Here is a 12,451-nt window from a genome sequence, read left to right as displayed (position 1 = left end):
TGTTATTCACTTTTTAAAAGCCACCTCTTGTGATGTAGGGAAACCCAGGAGCCAGAGGAAAATATGGACCTCCGGGACCAGTTGGGCCAAAGGTGTGATCACAAGTGTACAGTTTATTGGGTGCGATTATTAGATAGGCTACAGAAGTAAAAGTGTGACTTCACATACAAGTAGCCCTACTGTTTTATCATCACCCCACATTCAGGCATAACGACCCCTCTCTACCTAGTGTTAAATTGTTTAATGTCTATTGAGGTATTAAAAATATGCCTCCTGTGTGTGCACTCAGGGCCTCCCAGGGCTTCAGGGCATGAGGGGAAAGAGCGGTAGTCCAGGGCAGAAGGTATGTGGAATTGGCCATTTAGTATGTGGAGAAGCTGTATTTATGCTCGTCTTATTGTCATTGAGCAGCCTAGTGCGTCTAAAGGGCTCTGCTGTGTCTGCTATAGGGAGAAGCTGGCCTCAGAGGACTTACTGGACCAGAGGGGCCATCGGGGAGGAAAGTAGGTTTGTTTTCTTTAATCACATAACTGGGGTAGCCTACACTATAATGCTAGTACATTACAGGAGGATTAAGAAACCTGCACTGATGTCTGCCACCACACTGAAACCCGTCCACTTCTGTTCTATAGTACATTTATAACTCATTATTTTTTTTCCCCTATGTAATGTAAATAGGTAGGTGGATGGATTAAATCCATTGAATAAATGGATAGATTTGTACTCACCCGTTTGCAGATTTAATATTATTATTTTATTATTGCCGTACTAATTTATATGTACTCCAGGGGAAACAAGGCCGTGCTGGCCCCAAAGGCAAAAGAGGACCTAAAGGAATACAGGTAACCAATGCCATTGATGTGTGGAGGTTAGACCTCATGTAATGTCTACATGCCTATGTAACATGTACATGTGTTTTTTTTAATGCTGTACCATACGTTGTTCATTCAGGTGTATCAGTCTTTGTATAATATACCTGATCGATACAGCTGTACTGTAGTACACATTTCTCTACCATTGGCAACACACATGCAGCTGATCATTATCCCCCATGTCTGTCTCCCCACAGGGAGACATTGGCCCTCGCGGCCCCATTGGAGGCAGTGGCTCTCCTGGACTGCCAGTAAGTTTCAATGGTCACATTTAAAGATAACTCCAGCCAATTTCAACATGCAGTTGTAATGCTCACACTACCCTGGACTTGTCTGAACCTGAGATTTTTTTTTCTTCAGCCTTTTCTGAGATCCTGGTCATTGTAATGGGGGAAGGTGTTTGTATACATTTAAAAAAAAAACATCTTTATTTATTCCCAAAAATGTCCAAAAACGTTATGCAACATCAGCAGACAACTAGCAAACAGCGATACCTTTTGGGAAAATATTTGGAGTAGGCCTATGTTAAGAAAATGTAAACAAAATCTGCCCCCATTAGAATGGCTCAGATCTCGGAAACGGCTGAGCCTAACAATGCAGCACCACCGGGTACTGACAAGTCAAGGGTAGCGTGAGCATTGAGCAATACAACAGCATATTGAAATTGGTTGGAGTTATCCTTTAATTTGACTCTAGAGCCTAATAGATCATGGATCATGGTTCATTCAACAGTGTAATTTGGTAACACTTCCAAATAAGGGGCCATAATTAACAGTAAAGTAGCTATAACCTAATACTTAAGTAAGGGATAATAATCATTACTTAATGCCATATTAGACACATATTAATTGTTATTAATGCATATGTTGAGCATTAGTAAGCAGTTACTTAACTATTAGATAACAATAGCATATTATTATTTAACTAATAGATAAGTAAGGGCACAGTTAATAGTTAAGTAGCTATCAGGTCATACTTAACTAAGGACCAACATTAATAATTACTTAATACAAAAGTATGGCATAACTAATGGTTAATTAATGGATAGATATTGATGTTTGGGACCCTTATATTAGAGTTGGCTGCGGATAACTAATGGTTAATTAATGGATAGATATTGGTGTTTGGGACCCTTATATTAGAGTTGGCTGCGGATAACTAATCGTTAATTAATCCATAGATATTGGTGTTTGGGACCCTTATAATAGAGTTGGCTGCGCATACCTAATAGTTAAGTAATTAATTTACTGCGACGTCTAGTTTTCACTCGTTCAAATCACTGTAATAATGGCAACAGGAGCCATTATATAGCAAGGATTGGACGTACACTTCTCAATGATGGTGGGGTGATGAGATGTAATTTGTTCATATACCACTTATTAGTTTTAATGGTAAAAACCCTACAATAAATGCAGAACATTATGAAGAGTAATAGTTTTGAAGCGAAACTAAACCATTCCTTTGTGATAATTAAGTTAATGTCTGAGAATATTAGCTCCAAGAAGTGCAGTGCATGATGGGTACTCAATCTACAGACAATATTTCGGTATTATTTATTCATTAGTTATGCCTTACTTTTGTATTAAGTAAGTGTTAATTTTGGTCCTTAGTTAAGTATGACCTAATAGCTACTTAACTATTACTGTACCCTTACTTATCTATTAGTTTAATATTTTTTATGCTATGAACTTGTAACACAAGGTAATAGTTATCTAATAGTTAAGTAACTGCTTGCTAATGTTTGACATGTGCATTAATAACAATTAATATGTGTCTAATGTGGCGTTAAGTAATGATTATTAACCCTTACTAAAGTATTAGGTTATAGCTACTTCGCTGTTAATTATGGCCCCTTATTTGGAAGTGTTACCTTTAATTTTACTACACACAACACAATGAACCTGTATAAAGAAGAGTCATAAAAGCGTTGAACCACCCATAAATGGACTTAAGTGATTTCTTTTTCTCTTTCACTCTGCAGGGCCTGTTTGGAAAAAAGGTACAGCTCTTTGAGCGCTCGCTCATTATGAACCAAGTTTTCAACCTAATTACCCCGTAGTTATTTTCTGATGAGAGCTGTGCATGCGTATATGTGTGTGTGTGTGTGTGTGTGTGTGTGTGTGTGTGTGTGTGTGTGTGTGTGTGTGTGTGTGTGTGTGCGTGTGCGTGTGCGTGTGCGCGTGCGCGTGTGCGTGTGCGTGTGCATGCACGTGTGTGTATGTGTACCTGTTTGTGCATGTGTGTCTTTTTTTTCCAGGGAACAAAAGGACTTGAAGGAGAGGCGGGCCCCAAAGGAGTAACAGGTCCCCAGGGTCCCCCGGTATGTTCAGCTCAATACTCCACACTCTACTCCACTCAACACTATAATGCATAGTATATAACCTGCAATACTACTACTCTACACTATTATGCCTTGTACAGTAGGGTGCATCAGTTTCCCCCTATGAAAAGATATTGCCTTGGCCCTATAGTAAAAATGTTCTACACCCAGTAAAAACACACTGTGTAAAATATTTTGAAATTTGGATGAAGTCTACCGGGGCCACCAGCCCCATGAAAATAGAAAATAATAGTGATAGTCAGAATCTTGGAATAGAAATGGACATTTTGCTGCATAAAGCTACCCAATAAAAACATATCGTCTCAGCTGTGTGATAAAAATGTTCTATGCACAGTAAAATCACTCTGTGTAAAATATGTTGAAATTTAGATGAATTCTACCGGGTCCACCAGGCCCATGAAAATACAAAATAATGGTGATGGTGATGGGCAACCTGGATTCCAAAGCTGAAGTCCAGTGCCACATATTCCAAATGACATACCTAGTTTTACCTTTCCAGTTAGGGCAATTGGACAGGTAAAACCAGGTAATTTGATATCTGTGGCACTGGATGTAGCTTTGAATCTAGGTTTGCCATTGTCTTAAAACAGAGGTGGACAAACCCTGTGACACATTTGCCCCAGCCAATATAATGGACCAGCTGATCCTAATTACCACTTAAGCTGGGTTGATGAGGTAATTAGTGAGATCACCTGTATTGGGAGCACAAACCAAAGAAACTCAAGAGAAAGAACAATCTCTTGGCGGGGAATGCATTGGCCACGGTGTAGTACGGGGGCGTTGCCTGAGGACACGAGTGGATGGAAAATTAACTCCCTTGCGCATGGTCATTGGTCAGTGGGTGCGATGGATGCCATTTTCGTACTCCCTTGCACATGGTCAGTGGGGGCGACACCATGATGGATAATTTGTGGCCAATTAACGGCAGCTGTTGGTCAGCAGTAATTGCTGGGGGTAATTAAGGACAGCTGACAGACATTCACGCCGTCCTATGACCTGTTCCACAGTTAATAGCATTTCCGTACTCCCCTCGCCATCATTTCCTACTACGCTGTTATGACGTGAGTAAGCCCTCTTGTCTCAAGTCTCTTTGGCACAAACCGAAGGAATATCTAAGCAGGTTGTGTATTCAGTCGATCCACTTACACAGACTTCAGTCTCAGGACAGACTGATGGTCAAACTGCTATATTTAGGCAAATTTGCTCTTTTGCAACACAATATCAATTCCTTGCTGCCTTGGACCACTGCTAGTATCAAGCAAGAGATTGCAAAGCTGCATGACTGTTATATTTGTGTGTTTCACCTGTGGGCCTACAATTCATGGAGGAACATCTGTACTAAAGCTGTGAATGTTCCTTGGAATGCCTAGGCTACAAGGCTACAACTGTATTGAAGAGTGCCATTACTTCTTTATCCCATCGCCTGTGGTAGTATTTCACTTTACTCCATCAGATGAGTACCATAACTCACCTGAGAGGCCCTTGACAATAGACTCTGGACCTGGTTATACCCATGACATACCTAGAAGCCACTTGGGAAGCCACTCTTTCCAACATCACATACAGTTGTATTGTATGTACTCTATTGAACTACTGCAGGGATTTCTTGAAAAAACATGTCATTCCAAGGAGCATGCACAGCTTTAGTACAGATGTTCCACCAGGTATTAACAGCTGCCTGTACAATCCTGTAGGCCCACAGGTGAAGCACGCAAAAGTCATACAACTTCGCAATCTCTTGCTTGATACTGGCAGTGGGTCAGCTGGTTCATTATATTGGCTATATTTGGAATATGTGGCACTGGACTTTAGAATCCAGGTTGCCCATCACTATCACCATTGTTTTGTATTTTCATGGGCCTGGTGGACCCAGTAGAATTAATCTAAATTTCAACACTTTTTCCCCAGAGTGATTTTACTGTGCATAGAACATTATTTTTATCACACAGCTGAGGCAATATGTTTTTATTGGGTAGCTTTATGCAGCAAAATGTCCATTTTTATTCAGGGCTGGACTGGGCAATAAATAGGGCCCGGGCACTTTTGGATTTAAGGGGGCCCCCTCATTATTATTAGTGCCGGAGAACTGACTCACCGGTGGGCCCCGCACCCTCATGGGCCCCTATTTTCAGTAATGTAAAAAAAAAAAAATGGGGGCCCACGAGGGTGCGGGGCTCACCGGGAAATGCCCGCCATGCCAGATGGCCAGTCCAGCCCTGTTTCTATCCAAGATTTTGACTATCACCATTATTTTCTATTTTCATGGGGCTGGTGGACCCGGTAGACTTCATCCAAATTTCAAAATATTTTACACAGTGTGTTTTTACTGGGTGTAGAACATTTTTACTATAGGGCCAAGGCGATATCTTTTCATAGGGGGCAACTGATGCACCCTATTGTACAGTATATAACCTCCACTCTAGTTTAGTAAATGACCTACAAACTGTACTAGTTTAATCTATTATGCCTAGTTTATGACCTACCCACCTGCTACTCCAGTGTAATCTACTCCCCACAGTGCCTCATGAACCAATTAGCCATGTATTGTTCATGTGGATAATATCCCCAATTCAATTAGACGCATCTCCTCTGTGTTTGTCTTTGCTTAGAGCTTGGTCTGCCTGTCCCCGCTGCATGAATGCTATTAATGTGTGTGTGTGTGTGTGTGTGTGTGTGGGTGTGGGTGTGGGTGTGGGTGTGGGTGTGCGCGCGCGCCTGTGTGTGTGTGTGTGTGTGTGTGCGCGCGCGTGCCTGTGTGTGCGTGCGTGTGATCCTGTGCGATCCTGTGTGCAGGGGAAACCTGGCTCTCCCGGTGGAATGATAATTCAGCGTACAGGAACCCCTCAGCACAGAAGAGGATCCCAAAATGTTGGTACCACTTCGGTTACATTAAGATGATGTTTAGGATATGTGGGATAGGTTAGCAGAATCAGCTTACCAACGCATTGCTTGATATCCAGGATATACACAATAATTACTGTATGTCTGCAGCTAGGTACTTATTTGGATGCAATACAGGGTATCCCAAAAATGTACAAATTAAATTATTGTAAAGTGTGTGTTTATTGCATCTCAAATGATTTTTAGTAGGGCGGGGGCATTAATGCATTAATTTCGATTAATTAATCACACAAAAATTAACGCGATTAAAAAAATAAGTAATTTTAATCGCACTATAATATAGCTACATGGTTCTGGATTAGACCAGTGTGGAGGGCAGCATTTTGCCTCATGGTAAACAGTCTGTTGAAATTGAGAAGAGTTCTCTCTTCTATTAAAAATGAACAATATTTTTAGATTAAGCTTATTTATTGTCATTATTCAAAATCCATGTGGAAAAAAAACTTTTCACTGTTTACAAGTCAGATATTTTAATGCGATTAAAATGCGATTCTTTCGATTAAAAACTTGAATCGAGTCCCAGCCCTAATTTTTAGTGATCATTTCATTGTTTTGTCACTGCCTATCCACATACTGATATCTCAAGTCTAGGCTATGAGACTATGCATCCCTCACTGAAAGTGAAGCCTATGAAAGTAAATGCACAATAAATACCAAGAGAATTGTGTGTGATTCACATTGCTAGCAGTGCCTGGATCAGAAGCTATGTCAGTATGAGAACAGGTGGTTTAACTGTTTTACTAACTTGTGTTTTTCTTTCCTTGCCACTTTGAGGTGATGACGAAGAGGCTTCGACAGAGACAGGAGGTGCAGAGAGACCAGGAGGAAGAGGAGCGGCATGAGGAGGAGAAAGAGGAGTTCAGTTGGCCTCTAGGCACCCAGGAGAACCCAGCCACCACCTGCAGAGAACTGGGCCTCATACACCCACACCTACAAGACGGTAAGTCTAAGAGGGTAGACAATATTAAACACACACCAAGGCCTGACTTTATACGCTATTACACTGTCATATAACACAGCCAGGAGAACCCAGCTAACACCTCCAGAATGGGGACTCATGGAAGCGTACCAACAAGACGGTATATTACACATACCAAGACAGACAAGTGTTTAGCTGTACATATTTCATAGGCCAAGTGCTGGTCTGATTGAGTCAAAGGGCATCCTACCATCCTGTCAAATATGAAATTAAATTACATTCCATTCCATTCTACTAAGTTTTTATCCAAAGCGACTTAGAGATATTGCATTATCAATACATTGTTGGTTACAGTCCCTGCATTGGTGTAGGGTTAGGTGCCTTGCTCAAGGTGCACACTTCAGTCATGGAGGGAGGAAGGGATTGGTAAGGGTGGGGATCACTTTTGTTCAGCACCAGGGATGTGCCCAAGCTAAGCCACAAGGGTGGTCATTGAACCTACAACCCTGTGATCTACTACCCTGGCTCTTGCCAGACCTCTGTAGTTCGACTTAGCTCCACCGGGGGTCTCTACCAGCTACATATTGTACACACACATCTGGTCCTAAAGGATTGGAAAGTTCACCGGCCAGAAACTTGCCGACGCGATTTTTGTTTCAATAACAATGGCAGCTGACATCGACGAGTCATGCGACAATTGTATTGTATACTCTATCCACATACTGAGAACAGGTTTGAAGGAATTTGTTGGTGGCAAGGATGGACAAATGGCTAGATAAAGCCATGCCTTCTGAAAACGAATCCAGTGCATGCTCTCCCAGACACAGTGGAAAACGTGTTATTTGGAGTTCAACAACTACTGCTACTGTCCGTGTGCTCTCCTCAGGGTATTTCTACATGGACCCCAATCAGGGCTGCCACTTCGACGCCCTGCAGGTCTTCTGCAACTTCACCGCAGGAGGACTAACATGTCTGCAACCTAACCAATCTCAGGTACGCAGGTGTGTGTGTGTGGGTGTTTTGTGTGTGTGTGTGTGTGCGTGTGCGTGTGTGTGCGCATGCTTTTTGTGCATGTTCTTTGTCGCAATTGTCTGGTAATATGTAAACGATTTTGAAGTATCTCTCACACTGACAGGGTAAATCATTAATCCATATGTGTGATTAGATCTCAATGGTGTGGTCATCAGATGCTCGTAAGTCCAACAGCTCCATCCGGTGGTTCAGCCAGCTCCCAAACAGCTCCAGGGTAAGACCAGAAACTTTAAGTATTACAATAGTCTGTATATCAGAAAAAAACAATACAGCACACTCAGATAAGGGATGACTATTAGCTGTAGACACAAGATATGCTGTGGTGCACCTGTACCCATCCATGTCAATCACGACCAGTGTTGCCAGATGTACGATAATTATCGTATATGTACCATAATTGTGTCCATTTTGTGCTCTCTACGATCAAAAAGACGTGATGTACGATCATTTTAGAGTTCATTTAGATGCCTTGAAACAACAATTTTGATCTTGTACGATATTTCCTCCCAAAAAGCCCCCAAAAAACGATCATTTTGAGGTAATTCAGAATTTTCCATCTGGCAACACTGATCACGACTGCAAGTCTCTTTGAGACTTTGGTCTGGCTTATTAACATTGTCAATCCATTTCTCCAAGGGAGATACAAGGGGCATGTTTAGCTTGCATTCATGAAATGCCTCTGTATCGTACTGATTGAAGCTACAATTAATTAGACCTCCCAATCTTTCTCTCGCCTGTTAACTGAACTGGTACTCCTTTATTTTACTAGTAAAGGCACATTGAGGCAGTTGCCTCTTTTCCTAGTGGGCCCTAGCCAAGAAAGCAGCAAAGACCCAAAACGCACTACATAGGACTCACAATACAGACAGAGACAAACAAGTCACAAAAGACAACATATCCACAAAAAGCAAAGCATAAAAGATTCAGACATAAAAACATGGAGGACATAACCATGCAGACATAGAAATATGCAGGACATAGCCAAAACATGCAAGCAAGACAAACAGAGCTCATCGACATGGCAAGACATCATTGCCTTGAACACACCTCTACTGAGACATTTGAAATGCTAGATTTTCATTGGCTCCCATTCCTTGGGATGACAGAAGTGTTTTAGATGGCTCAGTTTGCCAGACTACAATGAGAAGCAAAATTACATGAAGTGTCACAGGCAGGCAGGCAGGATGGGCGGGCCCAGGCTAAATTAGACCTATGAGGTCAGAAGGCTCTATGCGATCCATTGACTGGTCAACAAAATACAAAATTGGTGTTGTGCTCTGGTCCTAGGCCAACCATTTCATGATTTTTTTCTACTTCCCTCCTGTTGGGTATCTTTGGTATTGTACTGATGTGTTTTAATTGATTGATTGATTGATTGATTGACTGACTAATTTACGGATTGATGTGTTCTGTATACTGTGTGTCCTAGTTCATGTACCCGGGTCTGGACGTGGTGCAGCTCCGTTTTCTACGGTTACAGAGTAACTCGGCAACACAGGAAGTGACTATACAGTGCAACAGTGCCAAGGAAAACAGCACAGCCAATCACAGGGCGAGGATGCAACGGGTGCTTCATCTCCTAGGAGACTCGCAGATAAAGATTGGAGCACCACACACTACAGTGTCCAGACATGGCTGTCAGGTGAACTCTCTTCTTCTCCCATTCCTCTGTGTGTGTACGTGTGTGTGTGTGTGTGTACGTGTGTACGTGTGTGTGTGTGTGTGTGTGTGTGTGTACGTGTGTGTGTGTACGTGTGTGTGTGTGTGTGTGTGTGTGTGTGTGTGTGTGTGTGTGTGTGTGTGTGAGAGAGAGAGAGAGAGAGAGAGATGGATGTCAAGTGAACACATTCCTCACACTGCTTTTATAAAATACTAACTTTTACTGTCATTATTCAGTGGCATGTACATTTATATTAGACAGACTATATACGCTAGGACTAGACTACATTTTAGAGATACATGTGTCAGTCTGTTGTAATGCCAACTGTGTCTGCTGTTCTGTGTGTGTCCTGTAGGTGGCAGTGCAGGTGAGGGTGCAGGGCAACAGTGAGCTGGACAGGGGCGATATGGTGCTGCTGCCCCTGAGGGACCTGGGCCTGGAGTACAAGGGGCAACACAGGGAGAACAACATCTCACTGGGCCTGGAGCACAGGGAAGAGCACCAGGAGAGACACGTCACCGCCCTGCTGTTGGGCCCTCTCTGCTTCTTATAGCACCCACACTCCTCCACCACACTCTGCTCCTTAGAACAGGGGTGTCAAACTCAAATTGACTGAGGGCCAAAATCAAAATCTGGAGCAAAGTCACGGGCCAAACTCAATTTTATTTTATTTTTTTAACGAAAATGGACTAAAATTGCTCATGTTTAAATGTATGTTTAAAGGTACACTGTGCAGCAAATGGTCAAAAAAGGTATTGCAACTATGCTGCTCATTGAAATTGGGCTGCCTATTGCCAAATTTGATCTTTAGGCCACACCAATTTAATTTGTTGGTTCTCGGATTCGCCGCTTGTATTTTGTATCAAAATGAAAAAAAAAAAAAATCAGTTTCAATACCCCAAAAAATGAAATCGCTAAAAAAAACGAAGACTGCATGTTTTCATGAAAGGAGAGAACCAATAAAACCACTCCTTTCAACATGCCGATTACGACTAGCGAATCAGGAAACGTGTTACATTCAAATGGTTTTACAGACAAACATGCAATGGCAAGTTGAAGCCCCTGTGGGTTAGCAGTAGCAGCGGTGAAACACAGTATGGCTCTTAGTGGAATTAGTGGAGTGGGATAGCAGTTTTAAAAAAGAAAAACAACAACTATGGTCCTGCTTGGAGGAAGCAACCCCCCGGGGCAGCAGCTAGTGTACGGCATAGTACGCATTTACAAGAACAACAAGAAACTCGTCGACAGGATAACAGAAGTCGAAGGATTCCCAGATTGTCGCTCCCAACCCCAATCGTTCCCCGGTCGGCACGCTCCCACTAGCCAGACTATCGAGCCCACCACCATATAACGGAGCTAGTTATCTTTTTGATGTTAGTTTTTTGTTTCTAACCCTATACCTAACTCTAAATTGCTTGTATGTGGCAGTGTATGATAATACGTGCAATTTAATCGGGTGGGATCGAACGTCTGGGAGTGATAAACCACCTGGGGCTACCGGGAGTTATTTCAGTTGGGAGTGTCCATCTGCCACCGAAGTCGATTACGAAGAGAACTTCGGGGATTTATTGGACAGAACCATTTCAACAACCAGCCCAGAGTCTGTGCAGGTGGGTTTTATTAACTATATTATTTGCTTGGTGTATGATAGGGCAAGGGCAACCAAATACGTATTAGCCATCCGAAAAATCCTGGTCAAAGTAGAACTAATACTAGGTCGTACTGAATTGTGTACTTTCCACCCATTTGCGGGCCTCAAAGTTACTCCAAACTTTGTCGCGTGGGTGTTGACACGTAAAGCAATGTATAGAGAAGTTTGATACTGCGCCGGATAGTTTAGATAAAAGTACATTTTCGAATGATGCGCCCTGGTGAACATGGTCACAGGGCGCCGCCATCTTTCTTGTCAGTCAGGAAGTTCCACCGAGCCGGAGAGAAAGTAAACAACGTGCCATGTGATCATTGAGACTGTCAATGGATGTGATGCATCAATAATTGCATATTCTCAGCTGCTTTGACATTCTATCTATGCACTTCCCCTGAATACATTTTCGATATGCATCACTCAACACCGTCCGTCAAACACCGAGGGGTTATATCACTGACGTTACCTATTGTTTACTTCTTCTACGGCTCGGTGATGACATCGTACAGGGTTGGACAAGTTTAGGCAAATACACTATTATTTCCACTTGCCCAAACCAAATGCATTGTAGGCCTACTTGCACGTTACTTTTTGTTGTGTTTGTTTGTTTGTTTGTTTGTTTGTTNTTTTCCCAAGGGGAAAAAAAACACTCCAAGCAATCAAGGTTGCTTGCTTTGTTTAAATGAGAGACTTTTTCTGACAAAAAGGGCATATTTTGACTGGCATCAATATAATATCTTTATTTGATGAAAATTGTGTGTCTTTTGCTCCAATAATGCGCAATGCATAAAAATACTTGCCCAACATGCACTTGCCCAAACAGTGCTTTTACTTGCTCTGTGCAAGAAGGCAATAGGCCTTGTCCAACCCTGGAAGATTGCAACTGTTAAAAATAAAGGAACTGTATATGTCTACATTTAAAAATGTCTTATTTTGATTTACATTCCAGGTATTCATCTCACAGACAACACCACCAGTTGGTGATGGGGCTGAGGATCGTACACATACCAAACATGGAACCAATTGCCCTTTGTCAGCTCCTGTGAAGATGCTACTTTGTGACTTTCAATGCAAGTACATA

At 42.1% G+C, this 12,451-nt stretch overlaps 1 protein-coding gene and 1 long non-coding RNA gene across 2 annotated transcripts; both read left to right on the top strand.

The window, feature by feature from the left end:
* The first annotated feature begins 287 nt into the window (after window positions 1–287).
* LOC134450453 (uncharacterized) lies at window positions 288–846 on the top strand. The gene is made up of 3 exons (XR_010035098.1): window positions 288–343; window positions 450–503; window positions 789–846. It is a non-coding gene; the product is annotated as an uncharacterized LOC134450453 (long non-coding RNA).
* Window positions 847–1,051: 205 nt separating this feature from the next.
* On the top strand, window positions 1,052–10,362 carry LOC134451588 (collagen alpha-1(II) chain-like). Its single transcript, XM_063202093.1, has 8 exons — window positions 1,052–1,123; window positions 3,130–3,192; window positions 6,007–6,081; window positions 6,889–7,054; window positions 7,920–8,026; window positions 8,199–8,279; window positions 9,495–9,707; window positions 10,081–10,362. Exons 1-8 carry the CDS (start codon window positions 1,052–1,054, stop codon window positions 10,276–10,278), a joined length of 975 nt encoding a protein of 324 aa, XP_063058163.1. The 3' UTR covers window positions 10,279–10,362.
* The last annotated feature ends 2,089 nt before the right edge of the window (window positions 10,363–12,451 follow it).

Source organism: Engraulis encrasicolus, chromosome 6 (assembly GCF_034702125.1).
Source record: "Engraulis encrasicolus isolate BLACKSEA-1 chromosome 6, IST_EnEncr_1.0, whole genome shotgun sequence".
NCBI classification, from domain to species: domain Eukaryota; kingdom Metazoa; phylum Chordata; class Actinopteri; order Clupeiformes; family Engraulidae; genus Engraulis; species Engraulis encrasicolus.
This window is presented reverse-complemented; position numbering and strand designations above follow the sequence as displayed.